Genomic DNA, 25666 nt, shown 5'->3' on the forward strand with positions numbered 1-25666 from the left:
GGGTTGTATGGCTGCTTTTGCTAAAATACCCTCTATTGTGCTACTTACCCAGTACTGTTGAGATAACTCTGTCCAAGGCTACAGTCTTTTGACAGGGAAGATGGGTTATACCAAAAGGCTGGCAAACACTGTCCATTGCTGTGACGTTCATATCCATAATCACTGTTTCAGCATTCAAAGAAGCAATCACAGGAAAAATAAGCAATCAAACAAAAAAACCCAGATATTAGCTTCTGCTCTCTAAAATCGATATAAGTTTTGATTTTCCTCAGTCTGTTTACTGGGATTTCAGATCTTTACTGATATAATAACACATTCTTCATCTTGCTTGACTTTTGATGTAGGTAGTTACCTTAGATATATCATAGTACAAACAAGAGCAGAACCAGTCTGTTAAGTTCTAGTCCAGGCAGCTCATGACCGATTGCATTACCTGTTCTCCCTCCACAGTCAAATACTGCTTCTCGGGTACAGCACTAGCCTCAGATATAATAAAAGCCAGAGATCTAAGCCAATTCCAATAACTGCTGTCTCATTCATGTCTTAGAAAATAGATACTCTGAAGAATTAATTTTATTTGAAAATAATATCACATGAGCTGTAGAGGAAAATTCACAGTTCTGACACCTCTCTGGCTGAAGACATTAGCCAGGGGTATTTGATAACGGAAAAAAAGGCTGAGATTTTCATCTTTATTTTGTTTTGGAAGAGGAGTTGCTACCAAAAATTATGTGTTAGAAACAATGAGTCAGACTGTAACCTTCTTTTGTTCCAGTTTAGGTTTAGTTATGACTGAAGTTGCTTTGGTTCCACTGAAAACCAACAACAGTTCAGTCTGTTTTTGATTCCAGATAAAAAAAGACTTTATAAAAATTGTTCAGTTTTAGTTCCTTATTTGTAGAACAAATAAAAAAATGGTTTAACCCAGTTTTCAGTTCACATTTGGCTTGAATCTCCAGTCATTGAGTAATGGTAACTGTTTGGGTGGAAAATCATCCTTATTCCTTTTACTGAGCTATCTCCATAGACCATAACTGAAAAGTTAATGGGATACCATTTCTGAGAACTGCTGTACAGAGTCCACAGACATTCCAGTATTCCAGTTGCAATATGATCTTAAAAAGGGGATCTCATCACTTTGCTTATTATTAAGAACACAGTCCTTCTATCAAATATCCCTCCTTTGTGTCAAGTAGCTTGATATTCTCAGAAAAAAAGGATTAGGGCAGTGTTAGGTTATGTGATTAAAGGCTCATTTTCACACACACAAAGAAGCAAGAATAGCAAGTGGAGGAATCCCAATAACCCAGGTGAAGCCAACAGAGCCACCGACACATGAGAGCTACTAACCTATGGGCTGGGTGTGAGACCTAGCAGGTGGGAGAGGCTCTCCCCAGATCACCTTGAACACTCAGTGGGGTTACTGCCTATAAGGACATGGGGCTCATTATGGGATGCTGGGGAAAGCATTTTGGGATTGTGCAAGACTTATAGGATGTTGAGGGGAAGAGCCAAAGGCAGGGAAAGGGAGGGATCAAGATGGTTTGGGGAGGAACGAGTGTGGGAAAACAGAGTGAAAAGGGGATGGTCACATGTAAACAAGTTGCTTGTCCGGTCATGCCATGCACATGATCGCTAGTCTGTCCTATCTTCTTATTAAACTTCATCTCTAACTATTTTGCTGGGTGAGGGGCTGTCTGTTCTGTGTGCATGTGTGTGCATGGAGGTCTAAGTGTCAGTGACTGGAGTCAGACCATGTCTGGGGTGGCAGCAACTGGAGAGACTGGAGTGCACACACATTGTGTGGATCTGCTAGTGTGTGTAATTGCTAGCAAGCACCAAGGCAGACTAGCTGTTGAGTAGGATAAGAGGATTGGAAGCTAGGTATCGAAGCAGCTATAACCTGGGCTGAACACTGGAGAGACCATAAGGTCTGAGAATTGGCTATGGGCAAAACCATGGGATCTGATGGGGTCAGCTGCTGGTAAGTCCATATAGGTCGTGTCTGTGAGTAAGGCCACTGGGAAGAGCTGGGATCTAGGGTCAAGCTACTGGATGCACCTGAGTGTCTAAGGCATACTAGAGGTACCCATAGTATGTGTGTGTGCAAGTCTGAGTAAGAGCAACTAGAGTGGGGCTCCAAGCCTGGGAGGCTCTTATGTCCAGGTACCAGCAACTGGAGAGACCTGGGGATCCAGGGACCAGCTACTGGGCAGACCTGGGTACCTATGACCAAATACTAGCAGGATCCATATTATATATATATATATGTGTGTGTAAGCCCACTAATGGACTTTCATATTGATCAGAGAGATGGGAACAGGATGATGCCATTGGTGCTGTTTGTGTGAGTGCTGCAGTTTCTATCTGTGCTGATCTGTGTGGCCGGCCGCATATATATGTGCGCTTGCATGCATATAGGGAATACGTCCTCAGGCTCTGGCTGGGTCTGAGAACATGGCGCTGCAGCAATCTTGCCTCTGTGGGGCTACCAGATTCAGCAAATCCTAAGAGGTAGCAGTGTGATCAATGATATTTGTAGAATAATAACAAAAAAAGTAAGAATGTTTAAAATTGTGAAGACTTTTCCAAATATCTTTTTTTTGATGGACTAAAACTAAAAAAAAATCAAATTTTACTGAAGCAGTGTTAAACAATTTTAAGAACTCCAGTACTGATCTAAGAGATGAGACAAAGAAAAGAGAAGGAGTAGATTTTGTAGTTTATTTTTGTTGAATTTCTTATACTTATCCTAAACTGCAACTTTTCCTTTTGAATCAAGAAAAGAAATGTTTTGAGGTAATTTAAAAAAGGAGAAATTAAAAAGATGAAAGTAAGCAAAGGAAAATTAAAGCTGCATATCACTGGGGAAAATTCATAAACATCTATTAGACTGTGAATGGCTGGTCCAAAGAAACATTTTGGCAGCTATGTTGCTCAGGATATCTACAACAAAGTAATTGAGAACACACTATAGGAAACAGCAATGAACCTGATGACCAAAATGGTCTTTTCCATAGTTTTTGTGACTGAATTTTCATCAGTCTATTTACTCAGATACTAGTAATTGAATATTGCTTAATTGTTTTGGAAGCATCAGCCAGCCTATTCTCCCACTGCCATGTGCTCCTCTAATCATTCTTGTTGGAAGAACACTGTGGCTATGGAAAACACTTTATAATGAGGAATAACATTCTGATTTGCTTAGAGAAAACAAATATTTATGTACAAGTGGGACCGCTGTATTTTTGTAATTCAATTTTCAATTCTGCAGCACTGTATTCCTAAGTTATCATGTGTCACTCTAATTAAAAAGCTGTAACACTGTACACACAATGTTTTGTAATCAGGTCAAAATGAAACAATATAATGAAATCTGCCTCAGAGGGGATCAGTATCCACAGTCCAATTTAATACAGTAGCATTAGTCTATGATTTCTTATTACACACATGTCCAGACTCAGGCTGTAACTTTGGTTCCTATTAGCGCCACTTAGGTATTACACCTGCACATCTGGACAAGCAGAGTTTGAATTAACTAGGTCTGACTATAGTTGGATCACATTCCTCAAAGTCAAGAGAATGAAATTATAGGATCTTCCAGGGCAGAAATAGTTCTAAGCACAGAAGTTTCACAGTTTCATTTATAGGCTTGCAAATCGGCTGGCTCATTAAGGACATACAGAAATGTCATCCTAGCAAATGACATGAATTGCTGTTCCATATCTCTCTACAGAGGCACCAGGCCCCCGTTCACCTCTGCAGTCTTGGAATCTAATGAATTCCTTGGCTACAGGCTGATGCACACACACCATGCTGATGCTGACAACAAATTGCTGCCTACAGTTTGGCACAACAGGCTTTGTTGCAATCAACAAGCATTAGCATCAATTGGATTGCCGTAGCACGAGCCAGTATAGCGAAATCTGGAGACTGGGAAGGCATCAGCTTTAGACTGCAATCAGCTAGCCGAGTCATTGCCAGGTAGCTGGGAATTGGAATTTGCATATATTGACTACATTGCATGCTTGCCTGAAAAGAACTCAGGTGAAATAGATAATGTACTTATCAAAAAAGAGCAGAGCATTTATCAACACGGATTCTTTTATCGGTATGAAGCAGCCTATCATTTGGTACAGACTAATACTGGTTTTACACTGGCCCCTCCTACTGGTTCAAACTGGAGTCCTATTCAACTAGAACAGCAAGCTCTTCTCTGCAATTAGAAACAGATAGTGATTAATTCCTGAAGTTCTATATCCATGCTCAAAGCTGATGGTAAATTCCCTAATTTAAGGTTATTTGCAGCATAGGTAGTAATGATCAAAAGGAAACTAAATTCTCTAGGAAATTTTGTAATTTGAATATGGACCTGCACAAACACACAGTCATGAAAAAACTGCAAATCCATATAAAATTATTAAAATCTCACTGTTTTAACACATCAATAATAGCGATAATTAGTTAAATCAGATGGGTGAATGCCATGTTCAGACCTTCTAAAAATCAGGACATGACTTAACACCTAACCACAGGATATCCTTAACATTAAACAGCTTCACCTGAAGCATATAGGTCAGCCATGCCAGAGCTGAAAATGCCACTTACGGTTTTGAACTTTCTGCTTTACAAACTTTTCAGATACTAAGTGGGGTGGAATCAAGCTATCTGTGATTACAGTCACCGTTGTTCTGCAGTTTCTAAACTCTCTTGTGGAAAAAACTAACTGTAGTTGCAGTGGTAAACTTCTACAGCCATTTCAGCCATTTAATATCACTGTTTATGCTGATCTGTGGTAGAAGGGAAGATTTTTGTTAGAAAGGGGCTGTTCTTGCTTCCCAGAACTATAGGATTTCAGATGGGATTTATCTCAGAGAAGGATCCATTCAGCCACAGTTTGAATGATGGATCTGTGAAGGCACATGATTATAACCGCATCATAGCATTTGGGAGTACACGTCATACCAAAGTATATTAATGAGAAACCTAAAGTCCTCAAAGTCTTTCCAGTAAATCCATGCCTGGTAGATATCTAAGGTCTCTAAAGATGTACAGGGATGCGCAGTAGATCTTGCATAGTGAATCTACATTTTTCACAAGCATTAAGAACAAACTAAAAATTCATTCAGAATTACTATTCATTAGCTAACCAAGCCCACCTCAATGATACAGCAAAACCTAAACGGAGATGCGCAAATGTGTGTGTCTTATTTCAGAACTGGCACATGCATGACCATCTGCACTGATGAGTGGTGACACACAAAGCCAGCTTAGTCTCATCATATTCACTACCTGCCTTCTGCCTTCCCACAGTTTGTCAGAGCAGTTTCTCATGATGCAGGACTCCACTATTTTAGCAGAAGAACCGAAATTAGCAGGCAGGTGTGTAATTTAAGTGCCAGACAACAAAAAAGAGCCAGATCCTTGCTGATACCATTACTGCCAAGAAATAAATAGAACAGATTCTCGGTTGCACTGAAATGCCTTTGCCCATCTCTGGATATTTAGAGTCACTAGCACCAGTGTAAACAGGGTCATACTTCCCATGATGGTGTGAGACACAGGAATACTGATTTGAGAAGCCCTCAGTACTAATGGCAGCGGGCTCAGAGGGAGGACTAACAGAGTAACATTTAACTCAGAGTTTCTATTAAGGGACCTAAAAGACATGCAGCTGAAGAATGAATACCACCAAATATTTCCATCTCTAAGAGGTGTTTCTACTGAAGAGATATTACCGTAATAAGGCTCAAACGGTAGGAAGGAACACAATGTAAGGAAAACGCGTAAATTAATGCTTTAATAACACACAAGTAACAGTGTCATCCATTTACCCAAATCAATTAAATGAAGAAGCACAATCTTGTTTCTAGGCAGTTGCTAGGACGGACTTGCCTAGCGCTTCGGCAGTTTCCACACCACCTTATTCCTGAAGCACTATTGCCCTCTGGCTGTGAGCCTCAGCCCATGCACAGAGCACGAAGTAGCTGCAGTTTCAGTTGTGTCCCCAGCTAGTTTTGGATCTAGCCCATGACAAGAGATGGCTACTGTCAGAAGAGCTCAGGTTCCCAAGGCTAGAGAAACTACAGCCTTTTCTAATGTCACTCGGTTTTGCTGCTGTGTAAAACAATAAACAAATGTGCCCTTTTCTCTGAGAAAGAACTACTGTGGGCTGAATACAAATTTGTAAATGGCCCCTGAGAAGCCAGGAGAAAACCATTATAAAATCTTTGTGTCTTTTATAACTGACTTTTTTCCTGCACTGATAAGAAGACACACTCACAAGATTAACAGCACTAACACTTTCTTTTTTTTTTTTTTTTTTATCCTTAGCAGACCATATGGAGAGATTTTTATTCCAAGCTCTGATAAGCTTAAATAATAAAATCCCCTTTTTCTCTATATAAATCCAGTGGCCAAACAGAAAGAAACTCTTACACTGGGGTAAGATTGCTCCTCTCTTTAATTCTGTGCCTAAGCCTGGATCCTGTAACCATTAATGTCAGTACAAAACGCTGCGCAGTTTATTTTAAGAATGGAAAATCAAGCAGATCCAGCAGAGGGGCTTCTCCCTGCTAGAGGGATACATATACCCTTCAATGTCCTTCATCTAAAAACTCTGTCCAGCACACAAAGACAAACAGAAAATTCAAAAGCACGGCTGAAATGTTGTGAACGAGGATGACGAAAGTGCTTCTTGCTTTTGCAGGAAGGACTCCACAGAGAACTTCTTGCCACAGGAAAAGATCGTTCACTGATTTTCCTCCACGTGCTCCTTCAGACTGACTTATGCAGGATGCATTGAAAGTGAAGCCTAGTGCAGAGCTCAGCAAGGCGGTCACTGAATGCTGCGGCACAGCAGCAGCAGGTTTGCCTTTGTTAGCACAATACAACTGGGCTGAGAAATTTAGCAGAGCCAGCAGAATTGTTGGGCTTTTGCCGTGCCTTTTCTCCTTCCTTGATAAACCTCTGTCTTCTGTTCCCGGTGGCTTTTCTGTCCTCTGACAAATCTATGTAAAACTATGCTCCTGACTGTATTCAGTAGATAAATAAGTAAAGACTATTTCTGAATAATATTTCTGAACTGGATGTATAAAGCTATCTCCTCAGAGGCAGTGTGGAAAGAAGCTGGAATGGATAAAGTCAAAACACAGATCTGAGGACAAGATGAATAACAAGTGCTCAGAGAGAATTGGAGGGCATGAAGACAGTCTGCTCTAAAACAAAACTGGTTCTGTTAGAAGCAGGAAAGCCCTCCTAGGTCAGAAAGGCTTTTTATTCAGCTCAGAAAAGAGACCTGGAGTACTTGTAAGGCTGTTTTTCTCAGGCTACTTTTAACAAGATGACTTTCAAAAAGCCCTAATTCTGCCTGTTCCAACAGATTTGAGGACTCTCACGGGTGCACGTGAACTGTGAACGTCTGTCACATACCCCCAGTCATTGAAGCTTTTTCTGAGAGATTCTCTCACAACCCAAGAGACCTTTCAGAGAAAGTTTCCTCTAAGACAATGTAAAAGAAAGAAAAGAATGTTTCCATCAACAAATGTCACTGTGCTACTCCTGTTTTGTACTTTGCGCCTCTGGTTTTTACTAGCAAATCACATGATCAATTTTAATAAAATAAAAACGTGCATTCAGAGAAAGAGAGAGAGAAGTCCTGGAGGGAGAGGAGACTTTTATCAGAAGTGTTTCCCGAGTATGCATTGCTTGTCAGTTTGAGAGGTTTAAGCACTAATGGATCAACCATCTTCCTTGAGCTATCCCACCAGTAATTCTCTTGGGCCTGGGCATGAGCTTGGCACAGCTTTGTACTGCGCACTTTGCTAGTGGGCCCAACCCTTCAGAGAATTTCCTTCTCATTCATGGGATTTTCTGGTTGTTTCCTATCTCTTTTACATTGCCAGAGATACGTTAAAGGGCTGATTTCCAGAACATTCAGGCACCAAAATGACAAACTACACATGGAATCAGAATACATTTTCCCTAACAAGGAATCCAGTGGAAGATGAGGGACCTCTCAGGAAAACATATGCATAAAATCAGTGCCCAGGTGTGTTCTTCATTTTTATTGCTCGGTGCAAGAGCAGTCCTTTTTATTCCTTCTACATTATACTGCCTTGAATTCTAGAAACGCTCTTCTCTTTGCTAGAAACTCTTCTGGATACAGATCTCTTTGGAAATCCCATCATTAAAGTGGTTTGAGCAGCATTTGATGAATAAGATGATCTTATCTGTAGTTCTCAATACCTGCCTGCCTGTCTTCATTTTATACAGAAAAATCAGTAAAACTACAGTTATGGGAGGGTAGGACAGGAAGAAAAGTAAATCTTCATGGTCCTGGAGTGAACTCACATAGCAAAGAAATAAAGTATTTATGAGATAAACTTCTTCAGGGCGTGTGTTACAGATTCTGGGTTCAGTTCATAACATGGCATAGATCTGCTTGGGTGAGACACAAAGTGGGGGCTACCAGCACTGCCAAAGACCATCATTTCTCTCTTCTGAGAGCCTCGGGACAGTCTCAGACTTGGAAAAATCAGGTAACATGAGAGGTTTCAATCATCAAGAACAGTGCAGAAAATGTAAAGGGGGAATGGTAGTTCCCTGTCTTTTTTTTTGTGCAAATTATTGGGAATTGTCAGGAATCTGCAAACGAAGTCGACATTTGTTCCCACCATTCATAATTTAGCAGGGGACACTATTTCCCACAGCATACAATAGAGGAGAAAAGGCTTCAGAAGGAGATAACTCAATTATGAAGGCTATGGCTATTAGAGACTATCAAACTTGATGGTCCAGAAATAACAAATGAATGAGGACTTCCCTAGGTACTTGACTTCCAGAAACTGAAGCCTTACTCTATATATGTGCTTTTTTTTTTTTTTTTTTTTACATATATATGCAGAACTATGTTCATTGTGTGTATGTTTAATTTTTTAAATTTTTTTATGCACACTTTACACTATACATATGCCCTACATATCACTTGCACAGCTACTTCTGATCACTGCTGTAGCCGGATAGCCTAAGCAGACCTTTTATCTTAATGCAAGACTGCGGATGTGACCTGGAGAATGGTCCGTTCAGTATCAGTTCAGAGGAACCTTAGCAAAAATTAGAGATATCTATTCCACCTTTCCTTCTTTTGACATACCTACATTATTAGGGAGCAATCTATTTAGCCACCTATACATGCTTATTAATTTCTGCTCTCTGCAAAGACTTCTAGTGAGCCCAGTATTGGTGGCGTGGGAAGCATATCATTTTATGTAGCTCTCATACATTTCTTGTGCCTATTGCTTACCAGTCAAAGTCTGCCTCTGTGCACACGCATGGCTCCGAGGTCATAGCCCCAGCATATTTTCCTTGCATGCATTTCTTCTCTGACTTGCGCTTCCTGTAGATCCTTTTTGCTCCCATGATGCAAGCTTCTCCCTGGAAACAAAACCAAAAATATCTTTGTCTGACATCCACCAGGGTGTTTGTATCACTACAATTTTTCCAGGCCTGTGCAATAGAGGCTGTGACTCAAGAGAAGGGGATGACAAGTCAAAGGCCATTTCAGTACCGTGGAGCTAATTAAAGCTAGTGAAGCTTTAATTGAAGCTAAAGCAGCTTTCCTAATACAAACGAGCAAATGATCTGGGGTTTCTTATACTTCTGATCTAGTTATGAATCTTTTCCAAAGCAAAAGAATATTTGATTCAGGACCATTTCTCATTTATAGATTAGGTTTCACAGCAACAGAAAACACAGCCTGATCCCTCTGCTATCTGAGACACACAGCAAGTGTACTAGTTCAGTCATCTATCTATTGCTAATCTCATCCAGTGGAAACTAGTAATATGCATATATGTAAATACTTTCCACAGGCTCTGAGTTCAGGTTTTACAGGGCATGACCTGTTAGGTGCTAGATGCTAACCCTTCCTTGTATTTTCTCTATCTTGAGCACCCTTCTAAGTATTTCTATCTAGAGAGGAAGGCTCAGTCTTGTAATCTCAATGGAATGCAAATCAAAAGGCAAGAGTCCACAGAAACCTTCCTAAAATAGCTCTGCAAGCTCCTAGGCCAACATCCTCAAAGATATACTGCAAAATCCTTGGCATTTTTGCTTATGCAAGCAGAGGAAGGCAAAGAACAAAACACAGTGGGGTCTCACTTGTTACCTTCTATCCTGGTAAAAATGTTGGAGGAAAGAGAAACTTCTCATGGCTTTGATTTGCCCATGAAAAAGAAGGGCCAGAATGGCAACTGGTGTAAAATGCTGTGGCTCCTTGAACTTGTAGGAAGCAGTACTCATTTTCATCATCTGATGATTTAAGTCATAACTGGTATTTTTAGCGTGGAGTTGTGCCTTGTGTGAGCAGCTAGTCCGAGTCAAGCTACTTTCATTTTATATTCATTATTAAATTCTTGCGTAGCAAGATACATACAGAAAGACAACCTTTGATGATATAAATGGGTGCATCTCTTTAGACTTCAGTGGAGCCTGGGGTTTTATATAGCCACAGAAATTGAGCCATATTTTATTCTAACCTGATATAACACAGGCTGCCATGTCAGACTTGGCAGAGCTGGGAAGGTGCCCCCGGGGTAGGCACAGGGCACTGTACAGAGCAAGTTAGCACGCTGGGGCATTTGGAGCAATGGCTCCAGGAAGCAGTGTGCAGCAGCTGCAATCAGGATGCAACGAACAGGGCACAGTGGACCCAAAGGAACAAGGAATAAAGTGCCCGACTCCTGCTGCAGAACAGACAGGCAGACAGACAGAGCAATGGTGAAAACCACTGAGTCAGAAATGGATGTGAGATGGCTGAAATTTGAGGAAACAAGTGTAGAAGCAGTAGAAGGGTCTTAAGACACAAGGCTCTGAGGGCATAGAAAGATAGAGGGAGAGAAAGGAGTTAAGGACTGAGAAACAGAATGGGAGATCCAAGAGTGAAGGAGTTCAAGCCTCTTCCAGCAGCAATGCTTCTGCTGTTATTGCTTCCCTCAACTCTGGATAAGAGTCTGAGCTGTGCTTACAAGTGCCTGCACAGAGCCTGAAAACTCTGCCTCTTCTTCGGCACTTTTATTCATTAGATACAGAACGAGCCAACAGACAGCTGTTCATTCCTGGGGCTCACAGCGTGCAATCTGAGGCCGACATACCTATGTAACAAAACAGAGCTGTCCAGTAATGGACTAATGCCAAAATTCTGATACATCAAGATGGCAGGAAAAGACGGTGGATCATACTGATCTTTAGCTGTAGGATTATTAATTACCTCAGGTCATATTCCAGCCTCCTTGTTTCTCACCTGGCTATGGAGTTGCCAAGGCCTGTAGTCCTCTTCTGCACACCTCCGATCAAAAATGGACTTGTAGTCCACTTTCACCAACTGCCATTCTGAGCGGTGGCTGAAATGTCCAAACACTCTACAGAATACAGCAAAGAGGGCACACAGTAAAAGGTAGGGCCAGATGAAGTATAATAGTTACCTGATACAGCTACCCACAAATTTCCAGCAGAGATTAATTCCTCTAGGGGCCCAGTCCCAATGATTTTCACTGGAGTGACCTATTGAAAATGAGACTTAGACTCCTAAATACATGCAACTCTCTTGAAAACTGGACATAGCTTTTATTCTGTGGATCAAGATCCCCCCACTTATGTCAATCCCCAGACTGACCAAATAGAGAAGACTTGACATAGGGCTGGAGACAATGCTTTTTACTTCTTTATAGTCCTTCTAGACCTGAGTTGCTGTGTTTCTGCAGCCGTTGCCCTCTGCAGATTTACTGGTTCTGGCTAGCCATACTATAATTCCTTCATACTGTATATTGTACATCACACAGTGTGGTTTTATCATCAATTAGATAGTTCATAGACAACGCCATAGAGACACCTCCATTCAGACATCATGACCCAGCATTGGATCCCACCTCTTGCCAATGAAACAATTAAATATGAGTGCTCCAGACTGGTTTTTAAACCATTAAAAAGGTTTATTTTAGGATGAGGTTATATTTGTTGAACTTTGACTAACAAGGTAATATACAGGAAATGCAGATTGATATTTCAAAATATCAATAACAAATGGGAGAGAGTGTGGGCTTTGGCCCTGAAATACTCTTACTATTGTAGACAATGCAGATGCCTGGGGAGAGAAGGTCATTCACTATGTTTGAACTTGCCATTAGTTTTTTTGTCCTAAAACTGATTTAAAATCAAAGACAATCTATTCAACTCCAATTTATCTTTAACTAATGTCTCTTTAGCAGAACGAATCAAATACGAGCAGCTAACTGTTTACAAGAGAGCTGAATCTTCAGATTGTCAAACTTTAAGAGTTACCCACAGGATTTTGATATTTCAAATATGAGCTTTGGGCATGATTTCCACAAGAATTAAAATCAAAATCCAAATGGATCATTCTCCATTCACCTCTATTAACTCAGGTTAGCCTCTTCAAGCCCACATATTCTGTTTATTACAGGTCAGGTCATTTTTTGCAAACAGAAACTGAATTTTCCTCCTGTTTTTCCCAATCTGATCTCAGGTAAAATGTCACAGTTTCTGGCAGGGTAAATCAGATTTATGCACCGTGCAGAACTTAGCATACCAGATTGAAACTAATCACAATTTTTCATGAGTCAGCCTCCAGCCAACATTTTGTCATTCATTCTTACACAAGAATGTCTTCATTTTTCCGCGTCTTGGTGAAAAAAGAAAAAGAAAAAAGAAAAAAAGAAAGAAGTGGCAGCAAAAACACAGCTATAAAAATCCTCCACCATTTTTCTTTCAAATATTCATCTGTCAAGGATAACTCTGCTTTAAATCACACTCAATTTAAGGAGTCAGGTATCATGCTGATAAATTAAGCGATAATGTTTTTTCAGCTTACAACAAACTATATTGTCATTCCCTCAATCGTATCACATATAAACATTGATGATTTAGCAACAGAAGACTGTACACTCCCAGCTTCAGATAGCACGTGGTTTGGTCCCCAACCAGAAGTGCTATTATGTTACGAACAACTCTCATAAGATATTTACGGTGTAGTTCCCATCAACATTAGCATGATGACATGCTCACTTACGTCATGATGAGAGTTTCCTCTCCAGGTTCCCCTAACACTCCATCCACAAACAGTGGGAGGGATGTGAAGCTGTATTTACTCCAAGAGCTCCCTTCATCGAAACTTAACCTAGTGGAGAAGGCAGAATTAGCGTCTTTCCTTACCCTCTTCCTACATTACTAGACGAGACTGTCCAGCCCACTACTGCTGATAAGTAGGAAACAGCCTCTGTTCTTGGCTGCTGCAGTTTTAGTCCTTGAAATAATTTCTTTTTTTGGAAGTATCATAAATCAGAGCATTGACCAAGTTTGTCTGGCACTACAGTGCTAAGCCATGGCCAATACTTAAGTGGTGGAAACTAATAAACTTCTGTTAGAGATTGATGCTTTAAGGGCAAAATGTAGCCTAGGAGTTTTTTAAATAAATGGGTGGTTTTTAGCATCCTAGTTTTGAGTCCCCATCATAAGACATTTTGAGGAGGTTAGATTTCCAGCATACAAAAGCTTTGACTCTTCTGAACAGTCGTCTTCCCTGTGGTTGCTCTAAGTGGAACCCTGGAACCACTCACCACTTCTTAAAATTTGGGTCTGTGTGTTTTAGATATTGATATGATGCTTATTGCAGTGGCATGCAAAACAGCACTGAACTATTTTACCTGCTACAGAAACTCAAGAATGCTACCTAGTGGGGACACTTTTGCTTTATTGGCTATATAACCTTGAAGCTATTCAACAAAATTCTGGTCCATGACTGCTGCCTCCCACATAGAAGACAGTTTTATCAATAATTTTGAAAATATAGTACTTTGGCAATTTATTAAAAGACAAAGCCATATGCCAAACTATCTATTAAATAAATAACCAAATTCAAAAAGCCAACCCTTGGTAGGTCAGGAAAGTTCTTTGTTTCTTTGTGGAATTATGTTGACAGTATCTAAGATCAGACCAAGCTGAAACTGTGTAAACCAGAATTGCCAGGACTTCTCAGCCTTATCTAAAAGAATGTTTGCCAGTATCTTAACTGATACTTTCTAGATTCTAGCTACAAAAAATTGTAGATGCAGTCTAACTGCCAACGTCCTGGCATCTGAAAGGAGGGATATCAGACTATCACACTTAGCACAGCTGGAATCGTTACCAGAGATGTCTGATAGGCAGGGATGTGTGTTTCATAGCGACAAGTACTCCGCCTTGATCCAGGTACAGAACACTGTGCTCGTCTTCAAAGATCTGCAAAGAGAAGAATATATTCCATCTGTTTCCTTCATATCAGGAAATGGTCATAGTTCTTTAAGTCATAGTTCATGACAGAGGATGGTAATGTGCTAAGCAAACTATTGAGTAGAGGAAGGCATTTTCTATCGGGATAGCTCCTTTTTTTTATTTATGTCTTTTTAGGTCCTTGTAAAATGCATTTTGCCTCTACTCAACAGAAAGGATAGTCAGTTATAAACATGAATTTGTGCGTGGATAAACAATTCTCCTCTTTTCAATGACAGATTTTTATTTGAGGAAGAAGAACTTAACATGTTTGCACATATCTGGCCCTAGCCTACATAAGTGATGTAGAGGGGAAAATGAGGGCTGGTCAAACACTGTGAAATAATTAAATTCCTGGAATATCAAATATTTAAAGAGATTTTCTTTTCCTGTGTTTCTTTTGTATCAGCTTTCTGCAAACATCTGCTCTCCAGTTTATATAACAGCACTCATGAGTCCAGGAAAGTCACTTACTCTCTCTGTGACTTCATATCCCACCTGAAAAATGGGAATCTATTTTCCCTTTTTGAATATAAACACATTAAAGGATAGCAATGTGAGATTCAACTAAACAATAGGCATTTGATTTAAATTCATCATCTAGTCTGTCTCCATTATCAATGGAGAGATAGGCAGCTTCAGAATAGGTTGAACTGTGTTCTGCTTAATTCTCCATTAACTTCAGAGCAAGGCAAGATAATTAGCTTAAATGATCACTGAGCTTAGGACAACTCAACTCAGGTGAGATGAATCCCACACCTAATGAGGGAGAAGTAGACCAGCATAACTGCTAATCCTCTGGAAAGTATGATCATGGAAGAAGAGGAAATGCTTTGATCAGTACAAGGGGCATATTATCTCCTCTTAAATATTCATTTTTTTTTCTGTTCTACTCTGCTACAGGGTTAAACTGAAGCCAACCTCTGAGTAGTATTATAAAAATAACTTTCAATTATATGAAGCCTAATGACATATTCAGCACTTTTCACTGGGCATATCTCAACCTCTCAACAGGAAGAGAAGTTTTCCCTTTTGTGTAGATTAGCAAAAACCTACTCTGAACCCAAAGAAAAAAGAAATGAAGCACCATTTTGAATCTAATTCCATTATAATTCTCTACAATTACTATTTCAACCTGTGATCCTGTGCACATACCTGTCTCCATGTGTTCCCAGCATCAGAAGAAACAAACATGCTGATGTCATTGTCTGATAGTTCAGTGCCTATATTACCTGTAAGAAAAATACTGATCACCAAAACAACGTTTTAAGAAATAGCACAATGAGCAAATCAGGGAAATAAACATTTTTGGTTTACCTTTTGTATTTATAGAACTTTTAGTCTTGGAAAGAGAGAATGAGGTGAAGGGAGAGATTTTCAGTTTGAAGAAAATGTACATAAAACTTGCAATGCATACATCTCTACACACCTCCGTACAAAAGGAAATGCACTGGTTTGAATCTAATGTTCATGAGAGTACAGGGCTAGAACTGATGTCCTGGGTCTTGAAGGCCAGTTTCCATCAAAACAGATGACAGCTTGAACATCCACAAGGATTTCCATTTGACAGCCTTCCTTCCTTCCTTCCCAGTACAGGTGGTGCTACATCACATGAGCCACTCGACACCCTCCCACACCCATCACAAACTCAAGACTTGTCTCAGCAGTTGTACATCATAAATAGGCAATCATTAAAAGTTTCATACCTGAAGCTACAATAATGCTGGGGGCGGTATCTCGGCTTGCGATATTTCCTGAAGTGTAGGGATTCTCTGAGACCTTCAGGTGAAGATGAAGAGAACAATAGGGCTATAGAGAAAGGGGAGAGAAAAGTGAAAAGCAGAGACACAACATAAAGTGCATTCTCCTACTTCTACATGTTTCATGCCCTGTAGGGCATAAGAGCTCAATTAACAGTTGCTCTTGAGATTCAGGACACTGGTTCCTTAAAACTGCACCCAGCCATACTTAGAAAGATATGGCCACTGTTCTGGTGACACTTTACACCAGATTGATCCCATATGTTGCCAATGAAGCTACAAGGACAGGCATCAGGACTCCTTCTTGCCCTTCAATGAGGTAGACACTCCAGAGAAAAGAATTTATCAGCTTCTCTTGCTCCATTGGGAGAGCTTCTCCATAATTTTCCAGTGCATTCCTTTCCCATTGGGAAACCAATTCAGTAGGCTGAAAACCTTTCACAAGAACAAGGCAATGTCTTTGAAGCTGTAAGCAGGAAGGAGGCAACCTGGCTTGCAAGGACAGGTAATGGTAAGAACTACCTAGCTTTCTTGACTGTAGCTCTCTTGAGAAGCAAACAACAGCATTGCCCTCGCTAACTCTGGAATGCAGAGCAATATAACCACACCATCACTGCTAATTAGCCATGAGAGACAACTTAATTCAGACAGTGTCATACCATTTCTTGACCCTGAACTTTTTTGAAACTTGACTTCTCTACACTACACTAGGCAGAAATACCAGGACTGAAAAGTATCAGTTTAAAAGTTGTTTAATACAATGCTTGATCACTCCATCTGGATGTGATCTTTGAGATTTCAATACAATGGAAACCCTACCTATATGCAGTTGATTTTATGTCAGGTACTCAGGTAGGGCAAGAATGGCACAGAATAAATCTGCTAAGCAAGTAGGTAAGACAGACAGACGGGCAGATTTCCATTCCATTATCATTCCATCCATGTCTCTACAAATCTGTACTCTGATAATTTCTGACAATTTCTGATAATTTTTGCCCTCTCTTGGGTTTTATTTTCAGGGCTTTTTTCTTCCAAACCTCATGAAAAGCCCTTCATGAAATAGGCCAAGGGAAGGGAGGGGGAAAATACTGACAAGAAAACTTGAAGCAAGCTGATCAAATTGAGGAGTGGGCATCAGACAGTTGAGGAGAATAAACATAGCAAAGCGCTTGCTTCAACTTGCATTGCAAGTTCAGGTCTGCAAGACAAGCAGGGCAGACTATTCAGAAGGCCCTTCAGGCCCTGAGGAGGCAAGTCTCTCTAGCATATACTGTCTAAATCTGAGATCTCCAGCCCAAGAAGTTTTCTAGGCTTCCTCTTCAGCCACTGGAGAAAGACCACTGATCCACCCCATCTCCAGGTAGGTGTCTATGACTCTGAAATGAAAATCTACCTGTGGAGAATGACAACCACAACAGGCAAATTTTTTTGCAAAGATGGATGGGGGTGGTGAGGAGGGATGTGAGCTCTCACTCCTCTGAGACAGGTTAAAGGGACACGGGGCAGTGCAGAAGGGATCATCACCTGCCAAGCAGAATATGCTGAGCACCCTAACTCTAACTGACAGCCTTGCGAGGTGAGCCGCTGGAGCAGCCTCAGGGGGCAGGAAGGGAGTGGAGAGCAAATTGAGCTGACATGCATGCAGGAAGTGGAAAAGCACTAAGGGAGAATGAATTATTCCCTTTTACATTTTTATACATTGTGAAAAGACTAAATACAGGACATAGTTTCAAAATTAACATACTCCAAGTCCACTCCCAAAATTCTGAGGACAGTAGTTAATGGCATTAACTCAACCATTTCCCTAATCTAGAGATGAGATCTTGTTAGGCTCAAATCTTTGTGTTATCTGAGGTTTTCTTTCAAATTTGTCTCACTTCACAGATATAGTACACAGCAATGGAATACATACATCCAATATTAAAACCCAGGGTACCTATCTAAGCAGAGAGAGAGTACTTTCAGTGGCATGACTGCTTATTAGTTGAACTGCAGTGATACTTCGAGACTGCAGTAATGATTGAGTATGATGTAAAAAACAACCTTTTCACTCTAGCCATACAGATAAAGTTATTGCCCATTGTCATCTCACCTCCAGACCACAGTGACATTCTCCTCTCCATCCCAGATCCCTTATCTATTAGTATCCTTACCCAGTTCATTCACAGATACTTCTCCAGGCTAGTTTGTCTTCTATCATACTGCTGGTTTCTTTGTGTTTCCCCTTTGGCTCTCATAGCTTAACTTGTATATAGACATCTCAGATTTGCTTTTTAGACATTTCATCAATGATCTCTATCCTTGTTCCAAATAGGTTATGGAAATGCTTTTTATCATCGTAATCACCAGTTTGGGGTGTCCCTGTGCCTGTCTAGTACCCAGCTGTGATAGGTGCTGCACAAATACCAAGAAAAAGACAACCACTGTCATGGAGCACTTGCAATCTAGGTAGAAGATGAAGCCAAGGTGACATATCTCATTGCCCTGTTCACTACCATAGCTCTTGCAATCATGCATTACTTGCTTCTAATACTTTCAAGTCAGCACTTCTGTGCTCCACTCCCCTCTCAGAAGGCTCCTGAGGTCTGGAAAAAACTCCCCCTAAACACCTGAAAACCCACATCATGGCTCTTCTTCAAAGCCCACCTGAACAGTCTCCAGTGTTATGACGTGTGCAAAGCAGTTGGCAGTAGCTGGCAGGTATCACTGACCAGGATTTGCAGAATTGCCACAAGCAGGTCTGGGAAAACTTGAGAAGATATCCCTTCCATCTTGCAAGGTGTCCCAGAACCCAATTCCCTGCACCATGTTTCAGCTAGAAGTAAATGCCATCCTTCTTTTCCCCCTGTATGTCTAGGAGCTACTACTAAAGGTTCCTGATCAGGAGTGGAGCAAAGGGTTACAATACAAGGATTAGGCTAGACACCATCCAGAAACCTAGCAGCAGTCACACTACTTGCTCACCTGCAAAGGCACAGACCAATGAAGAGAGCTAAACACTTCCAGGAGGGATTCAGAAAACCTCACTTAGATTCTTAAATTATTATCAGATGGTGTGAATGCCTCCCCCCTGCCCCTTTTGAGAAATGGGTCTTTGTCCTGAAAGCGCTTACAGTCCATGTAGACAAGATAAATAAAATGTGGGAGGGAATAAACAGATGTCTGGGGAAGAGTAGCACAGAGAAAGTAAATGACTTGCCCAAAGTCACTTAGGAAGTTGCAAAATAGGCATAAAATTGAATCGAGATTCTCTTGAGATTCAGCCCAGGGTTTTAACCACAAGATCATCCTTAAAAGTGAACTGAAAGCTAATACTCTCCTAGACAGAGGCCCGTAACTTGCAAGATAGAATTACTCTGAAGTTGACCACTTCACAGCACAAGATAAGTATCAAACAAAACCAGCACCTTTGGGATATAATACCTTGGCAGGTATTTTATGAAGATTAAGTGTATTCAGCCTACAAAACAAGTGCTACAAACAAGATGGGCTTAGATGGAATTTCATTGTTTCCCTTCATCCTCATTATTCAGAGCAATCTCACCAAAAAAAAAAAAAGGAAAAAATTCTGAGTTGCTTTGAAAAAAACACCTTGAGCGTATTGTCAGTAGAAGGGATGGTTCCATCGGCTCGACTTGTGTTTCAACCAGATTTGTGCTTAAATGCTTCAGCTGCCAACTTAGCTGCTACATACTTATTTCTGTATTAACTCTCCCTCTACAGGTTTAAAGACCAGACGCCCGTGGGACATAGCGTTCCACTCTCAGGCTGAGGACAGTCTTACAATTCTGGGAAAGGACAGATTCCATTCTGCTGAAGAGCTGGAACATACATCATTAGCATGTCCCAATTATGCTGAAAGCCAGCAGTGTGAAAGCATTAGTATCTGTCCTGGAGTAATGGTGGGAGCTGAGCTAGATTTACAACAGGCTATCAGGAATTCACTTAGTTACATCATACGGAGAGGCAGGATCATGCCAGGAACAGAAATATGTAGAGAGAAAGAGAGGAACTGATGCAAGGAAGTAAAGTTGCTGGTGACTAATTGGTAGGCAGTGTGACTACAGGGATGAGCTTGTGAACTGTTTAAATACCACAGCTGTGCCGCACTAACTAGGAACAGGATTGTCTCAGAGCAGGGGAAACTGGGTTCCCTGGCAATAGGTGAGCAAGCAGGGATTGCAGAGGGTAACAGCACCTGGCTTGTGGTTAAGACATTTCAGCAAAACAGGCAACCAAAGTCACATTCAGTGCCCACATTTGGCACAACCAGCATCTTACATTTTGATAGGCAAATCTCTCCTCTCTCCTGCCTCTTAGACTTGGATCCAGAAGTCCTTACCTCCCAAGCTCCATGGGTTTCTTGCCATAGACCTATGCTCCCCTATAATCCTTTACTACAGTTCCTGAACAGGACAGTGCCCCTCTGCTTGCTGGCAGGATACAACCAGCCCCAGCCAGCAGAATTCCTGAAGAGTTAATGCCACCTCCTAGTCATGAATCATCTTCAAAACTACTTTTCTCAGGTCTCCAAGACATGTGGTCTAGATGTCCTGGCTCTAGGATATAAGAAGATCTAAATACCTGCTCCACAGGCTCAGTAATGCCTGCTACCTTTTATGTAAACATAATGAGAAACCTGACCTGACTTGCTATTAGCGTCACCACAGCTGAAGTGCCTGTTCCTACACTAGTCCTACACCAACAGAAGCAGTGAGGCAGTGAAAGAGCACAGGGATATACAGCCCTTCTTTGGAGAGAACCGCACTGCTCTGGAGTCAGATAAGTTCTTCTTAGAGCTCATTTGGAAAGAAACAAATCAGGGGAAAGCTTTGTTTCAAAGTCAAAAGGAAATATTTCAATGTTCCAGTTTAAATGGTAACTTTCATTTTTAAACTTGATGCAGGTTTCAAGAAAGGGTTAAAAAAAAGATTAAATAGCTAGAGAATAAAACTTTTTGTTTGACCTGTTTCCCTTTCCCCCCAACTCAGCCATTGAGCCAGAAAAGAAATTCATTATTTGCACAAGTAATTCATCCATTTCCTTTTCACCATTTTTTTTCCCTGAACAGAATGCCCCTATGGATCCCTGGCTTATTTCCAGGCATGTATGACATTTCTAGTAGTTCTGCTCAGAAAATTTCCCCTACTACTCCCAAAACTTGTACTCTGTTCTCTGTCATTTCTCAAACCTTGCACTCTACAGTCTGCCTTCATCTCCCCCTAACATAACTGTGAAGCTCAAAGTAGATTTTTAAATAGCTTGGCTCTCTCCTGTGGGATTGCTATTTTACTTTGCAGCTTTGGTACATTTTCTAAACTGCCCTCCTCCCTTTCTCTTGCAAGCAGACTGCTCCTGTAAAAGACCTTGTAAGTCAGTTTGGTTCAGATCTCCTCTATTTCCCATCTTGCAAATTATCAAGTCAACCACCTGAGACCCTGATATGCTGAGCAGATCCTTGCTGTGTTATAATTGCACTAGTCTGAGATGACCTAAGCATGAAGAAATGCTCAGACAGGCTCGGACAACACCAGAGACCTCTTACCCATCTCTGTTACCTCATGCCAAAGGGAAGAGGAAAACTAAACATGGCTAAACATTGCTCTGGCCTTATCATAGGCAAGGGCCAACAAAGTTCCTTTTATTCTCTTTCTGGGAAAGTAAAGCCTGAGCTCCATAGTTTAATTCCACTGAGGATCTGCCTCATACCCCTTGAAATCAATGCACAGATTCCTACAGACTACCACCGACCCAGCCCAAGTCAGAGAGGGTGTAAGACGTGGGTGCTTTCCAGTGAAAACAGGATGACAAGTCTATGTCAAGCTTGCACGTGGTGGAAGCAATACTCAGGGCAGCTACATTCTTGTGTAGAGAGCAAGATAAAAATGGACCAGTGTTTAAATAGTGTTTTGTGCATAGTGGAGTTGTATGTAAACACAATCCACAGAGAACCAAGAGTTTTCTTTGGATCAATTTAAGTGCCCCACACTTCTGTCCCTGCTCATGACCCTTTACCTGGGATGTTCGACTTCCCCACCACTGAGGGGTTCCCAGCTTGTATAGGCACAACTGATCTAACTCCAGCTGGACTACGTGGTGCTCTCAGGTGACCACGAGTGCAACGGCAGACACAGTGTGGACAGAAAGACTCAAGGGAGCCATAATCCCCTCCTCCCATGACAGCCATCCAATTCTGGTTTATACTCAGACATACAACCACTTCCATGCTGCTATATAGCAGATAACTGCAGTGGCAGCATACCCTTGTATATAAAATGCACAATTCCTGTGCACAACTGTTCTTTAAAAACTTGCAAGTAGTACCTTTGGCTCATTTATAACCACAATGGCAAGTTGGATCTCTCATAAGCAATGTGTAAGAACAGCAAGAAAGACCTCTGCTTAGAGTTCAAACTTCAAATTTATGGAAAAAGAGTGAGGTTTACTTTTATTATTTTATGCATCCACAAGGTTGATATTTCTTCTTTTTCTTGTTTTTTTCTTGTTTTTTTACTGGAAATATTATACTCTCACCTTGAAAATCTTGGTTTTATGGCAAAACTGGTCATAATTTGAAAAAGTTAAGTATTTTATTTTAAAAAAAGTTCACCTGAGTTAAAATTTGGTTACTACATATTAAAAACACAAGGCTTCTACAGATACTGCTTTACAAAAAAAGAAATGTTTTATGTCTGCAAAGTTTTCTGAATGCCATCTTTTCAGTTTTCATCTTAAAGAAAGATTTAATTTAGAACTGCCCTTAAATATAATTTTTAAAAAGACAGAAAAGGAAAACAAACCCAAGCAAATTTGGTCCTTCTCTGAAATAAGTCTTTTGTTTGACCCACAATCCTTCCTATTTATTTTTTCTGTTCTGGAGAGAAAATGAAATGACTTTCATTCTGGCTCTATCAAAAAATCAATTATTTGAACAGCTTCAAATACAAAGTTACATATTCTTTGCTTTGCAATAATGTGTGGGGTTCAGTTAAAAGAGTAGTGTAACATTCAGCTACACAATACCATGCACAAAATGTAAAGCTGATTCAGATTTTAACAAACTTACAGCCTCAACAATGAGAAATAATCATTTTTTTTTGTGATGGGAGGCAACATGCAGGTACCAGACAGTAGCAGGAGGAGTGGTATAAGTAGTGCCCTATCTGAAACGTTACCATTTTTGCAGTATAAAAGTTATTGAAAATTGTAATGGCTAGAGTTCTCAAAGCATTATCCCAGTACTGTATATAGATTATAAAAGCTGAAAAATACACACAGAAAAGTCTAACCTATCTAATCTGACAGAGTTTTCCAAACCTATTCGTGCTGCTTAGATTTTCCTTTCACTCTTGGAAAACTTTTACCTATAATGATAAATGTTTAAAGGTTTATCTATATGTTGATTGATACTGATAAATACAAACACAGACACAACATACATGCCCAACACCTATTCACCCATACATGTGCATGAATGTGTCACTTTTCAGTTTTGACCTCAAAGAGAAAATCATAAACATCAACATTGCCAGCAGACTGGCCTGAAAGAAGACAGCCCTCTTCATTTGAGCCTATGGCAAGTTCTCAGGGTTCCTGAGCGCTCACGGGCCTACGGTAGCTCACTCCTCCCATCTAGTGTCCAGAGAGTCAACTGCGCAGAAACAGAGTCCAGCTTCACCTGCTGTTTCCAGAGCAGACCATCAGTTGTGCAGAGGGAAGCTGATCTGCAATCCTTTCTTTTGTTCCAGAAATTAAATTAAATTACAATGCCAGCTCTTGCAAAACCATCTGCCGGCCCTAACCTAATGTACTGCACTTCTAAAATGCAGCATTCTCTCCATGAATTACACTGCATGAGCTGCTCTCCTGGTGTTACCTTGAAAAAAAAAGATCTCTCTCGTGTGTTACCGCTGCCCCAAGTCCCCCCATGTACTTACTAGGAGACAGTGAACGGGGTTTCCTCTCAGATCAGTGTCCGGAGCCTGCAACAAGCTCCAGTCTCTCCCTTTATTGTAGGTGATGAAAGTTCTCACTTGGTTGTCAATCTTCTTGTTAGCCAAGAACATTCCCTTTATCCCTGCTACCTAGGAAAAATTGACATGGCTGAAAAATAGATTAAGCCGATGCAGGTTCTGTGTACATGTGTGTCTCTCTTGTCCTGTCAAAACCAACAGGGATCTTATGGCTGTGTCAGTGCAATAGATGTCAGGGCAAAAATTGCCAGTGAGCATCAGAGGAAGGCAAACGGAGGGGCCGGAGACAAGATAAGACCGTCACAGGCGGAAAGGTGACAGATGGGAAGGGGAAGGCTTGTATTTCAGAAGCAGCATGGGAACCTGGTAAGATGTCAGTAGTGCTACCCTGTAAAGTGACAATCTTTAAACTGGATAGGCATCCTTTCCCCTGAAAGGTGACATACCTATAGGGCAATTACTTGCCTCCAGTAGGAGGAAACAGCAGCAGTTTTGGTCTTGCAAAGAAAACAGCAACACACACAAACACATGCTATTTAGTGCCTCTATTCTCATACAGCCTGTTTAGGACCTTTTATCTAAGGATCTCAATGATCAGTAATTCAGCTTCATAATAATCAGTATTTCAACATGATAACTTTGGGCATATAGGTATTTTTATCCTGATTTTATATTTTGAGGAAACTGAAGCATTGACGACTCACTCTAGGCCACCCAGAATGCTAGCAGCAGAACCAGCAACGAGATCCTGGTCCCTTTATTATTCCCGGTATTTTAGGCAGTAGCTTTACGAGAGGAGATCTGAAGGAGTATTTTGGAAAGATGTGATGTTAACAGACTCGCATTGGAATCAAGCCCAGAAGTGCCTCAGTGGGGAGAAAAAAAGTCAACCAAAAACTACAACTCACATTGCAGAATGTTTCTCATCTTCTCAGCACACTGAAAATCAATAGCCCAATAGCTGCTGCAGCTTGCTAATGAATTTGTTAGGCTGTCATTCTGCAATCTAAGTGCTACAATAAAAAGGGAAAAGAAATCAGGAGCAGGGGAGGAAGGCAGAAACTTTGTCTTCCATCAAGTCTGCTAAGTTGTCCACCATTTCTTCTTGTGCTGCAGAACTGGTACACAGAACCACTTACCAAGCCTTTTTATTAATAGAGGTTATTACTTGAATGGCACCATGTGGCAAATTGTCATAGCAGATTCAGACTTTGTTCTAGCCACAAACGACTGGGCCTGCCTCAGTTGACATTCTCAGTTACGGGGCTCAATTTAGATGCTATCAGTGCCAGCAAGGACCTTATTGCCATGCCATGGGACTACTAGTGTACAGTATATTGGTACAGTACACTGTATTCATTCTGAATAACACTTTCTTCCTTGTGTAATTGCACTGAGGCACTTCGAGGCCACTTAAAGGCTTAGACATGATTGCTAGAAGGTGCAATAGTCTTTAAATAAAGGAGTTAACTGATTATAGTTGATATAAGTAAAAAAGGTAGTATTTTGAATGTTCTAACTGTATTGTTTTTCCCATGCAACTAAGTTTACAGGGTTTCTTTCACATGATAGAAAGGCACTCTGATAAGAAAGGTGTTCTCTGTCTCT

At 40.7% G+C, this 25666-nt stretch overlaps 1 protein-coding gene across 2 annotated transcripts in view; it reads right to left on the reverse strand.

Moving 5' to 3' along the window:
• Positions 1–25666, reverse strand: part of LOC112993673 (VPS10 domain-containing receptor SorCS1) — a 315899-nt gene that overhangs the window by 43459 nt on the left and 246774 nt on the right. For both annotated transcript variants that reach the window (XM_064514196.1, XM_064514197.1), the window contains exons 10-17: positions 24023–24169; positions 16032–16134; positions 15481–15557; positions 14204–14295; positions 13088–13195; positions 11303–11420; positions 9305–9435; positions 49–162 (exon numbers count right to left, since the gene is read on the reverse strand). In XM_064514196.1, coding sequence (XP_064370266.1) covers positions 49–162; positions 9305–9435; positions 11303–11420; positions 13088–13195; positions 14204–14295; positions 15481–15557; positions 16032–16134; positions 24023–24169 — 890 coding nt within the window. The remainder of the gene's footprint in view (positions 1–48; positions 163–9304; positions 9436–11302; positions 11421–13087; positions 13196–14203; positions 14296–15480; positions 15558–16031; positions 16135–24022; positions 24170–25666) is intronic.

Source organism: Dromaius novaehollandiae, chromosome 6 (genome assembly GCF_036370855.1).
Source record: "Dromaius novaehollandiae isolate bDroNov1 chromosome 6, bDroNov1.hap1, whole genome shotgun sequence".
Classification (NCBI taxonomy): Eukaryota; Metazoa; Chordata; class Aves; order Casuariiformes; family Dromaiidae; genus Dromaius; species Dromaius novaehollandiae.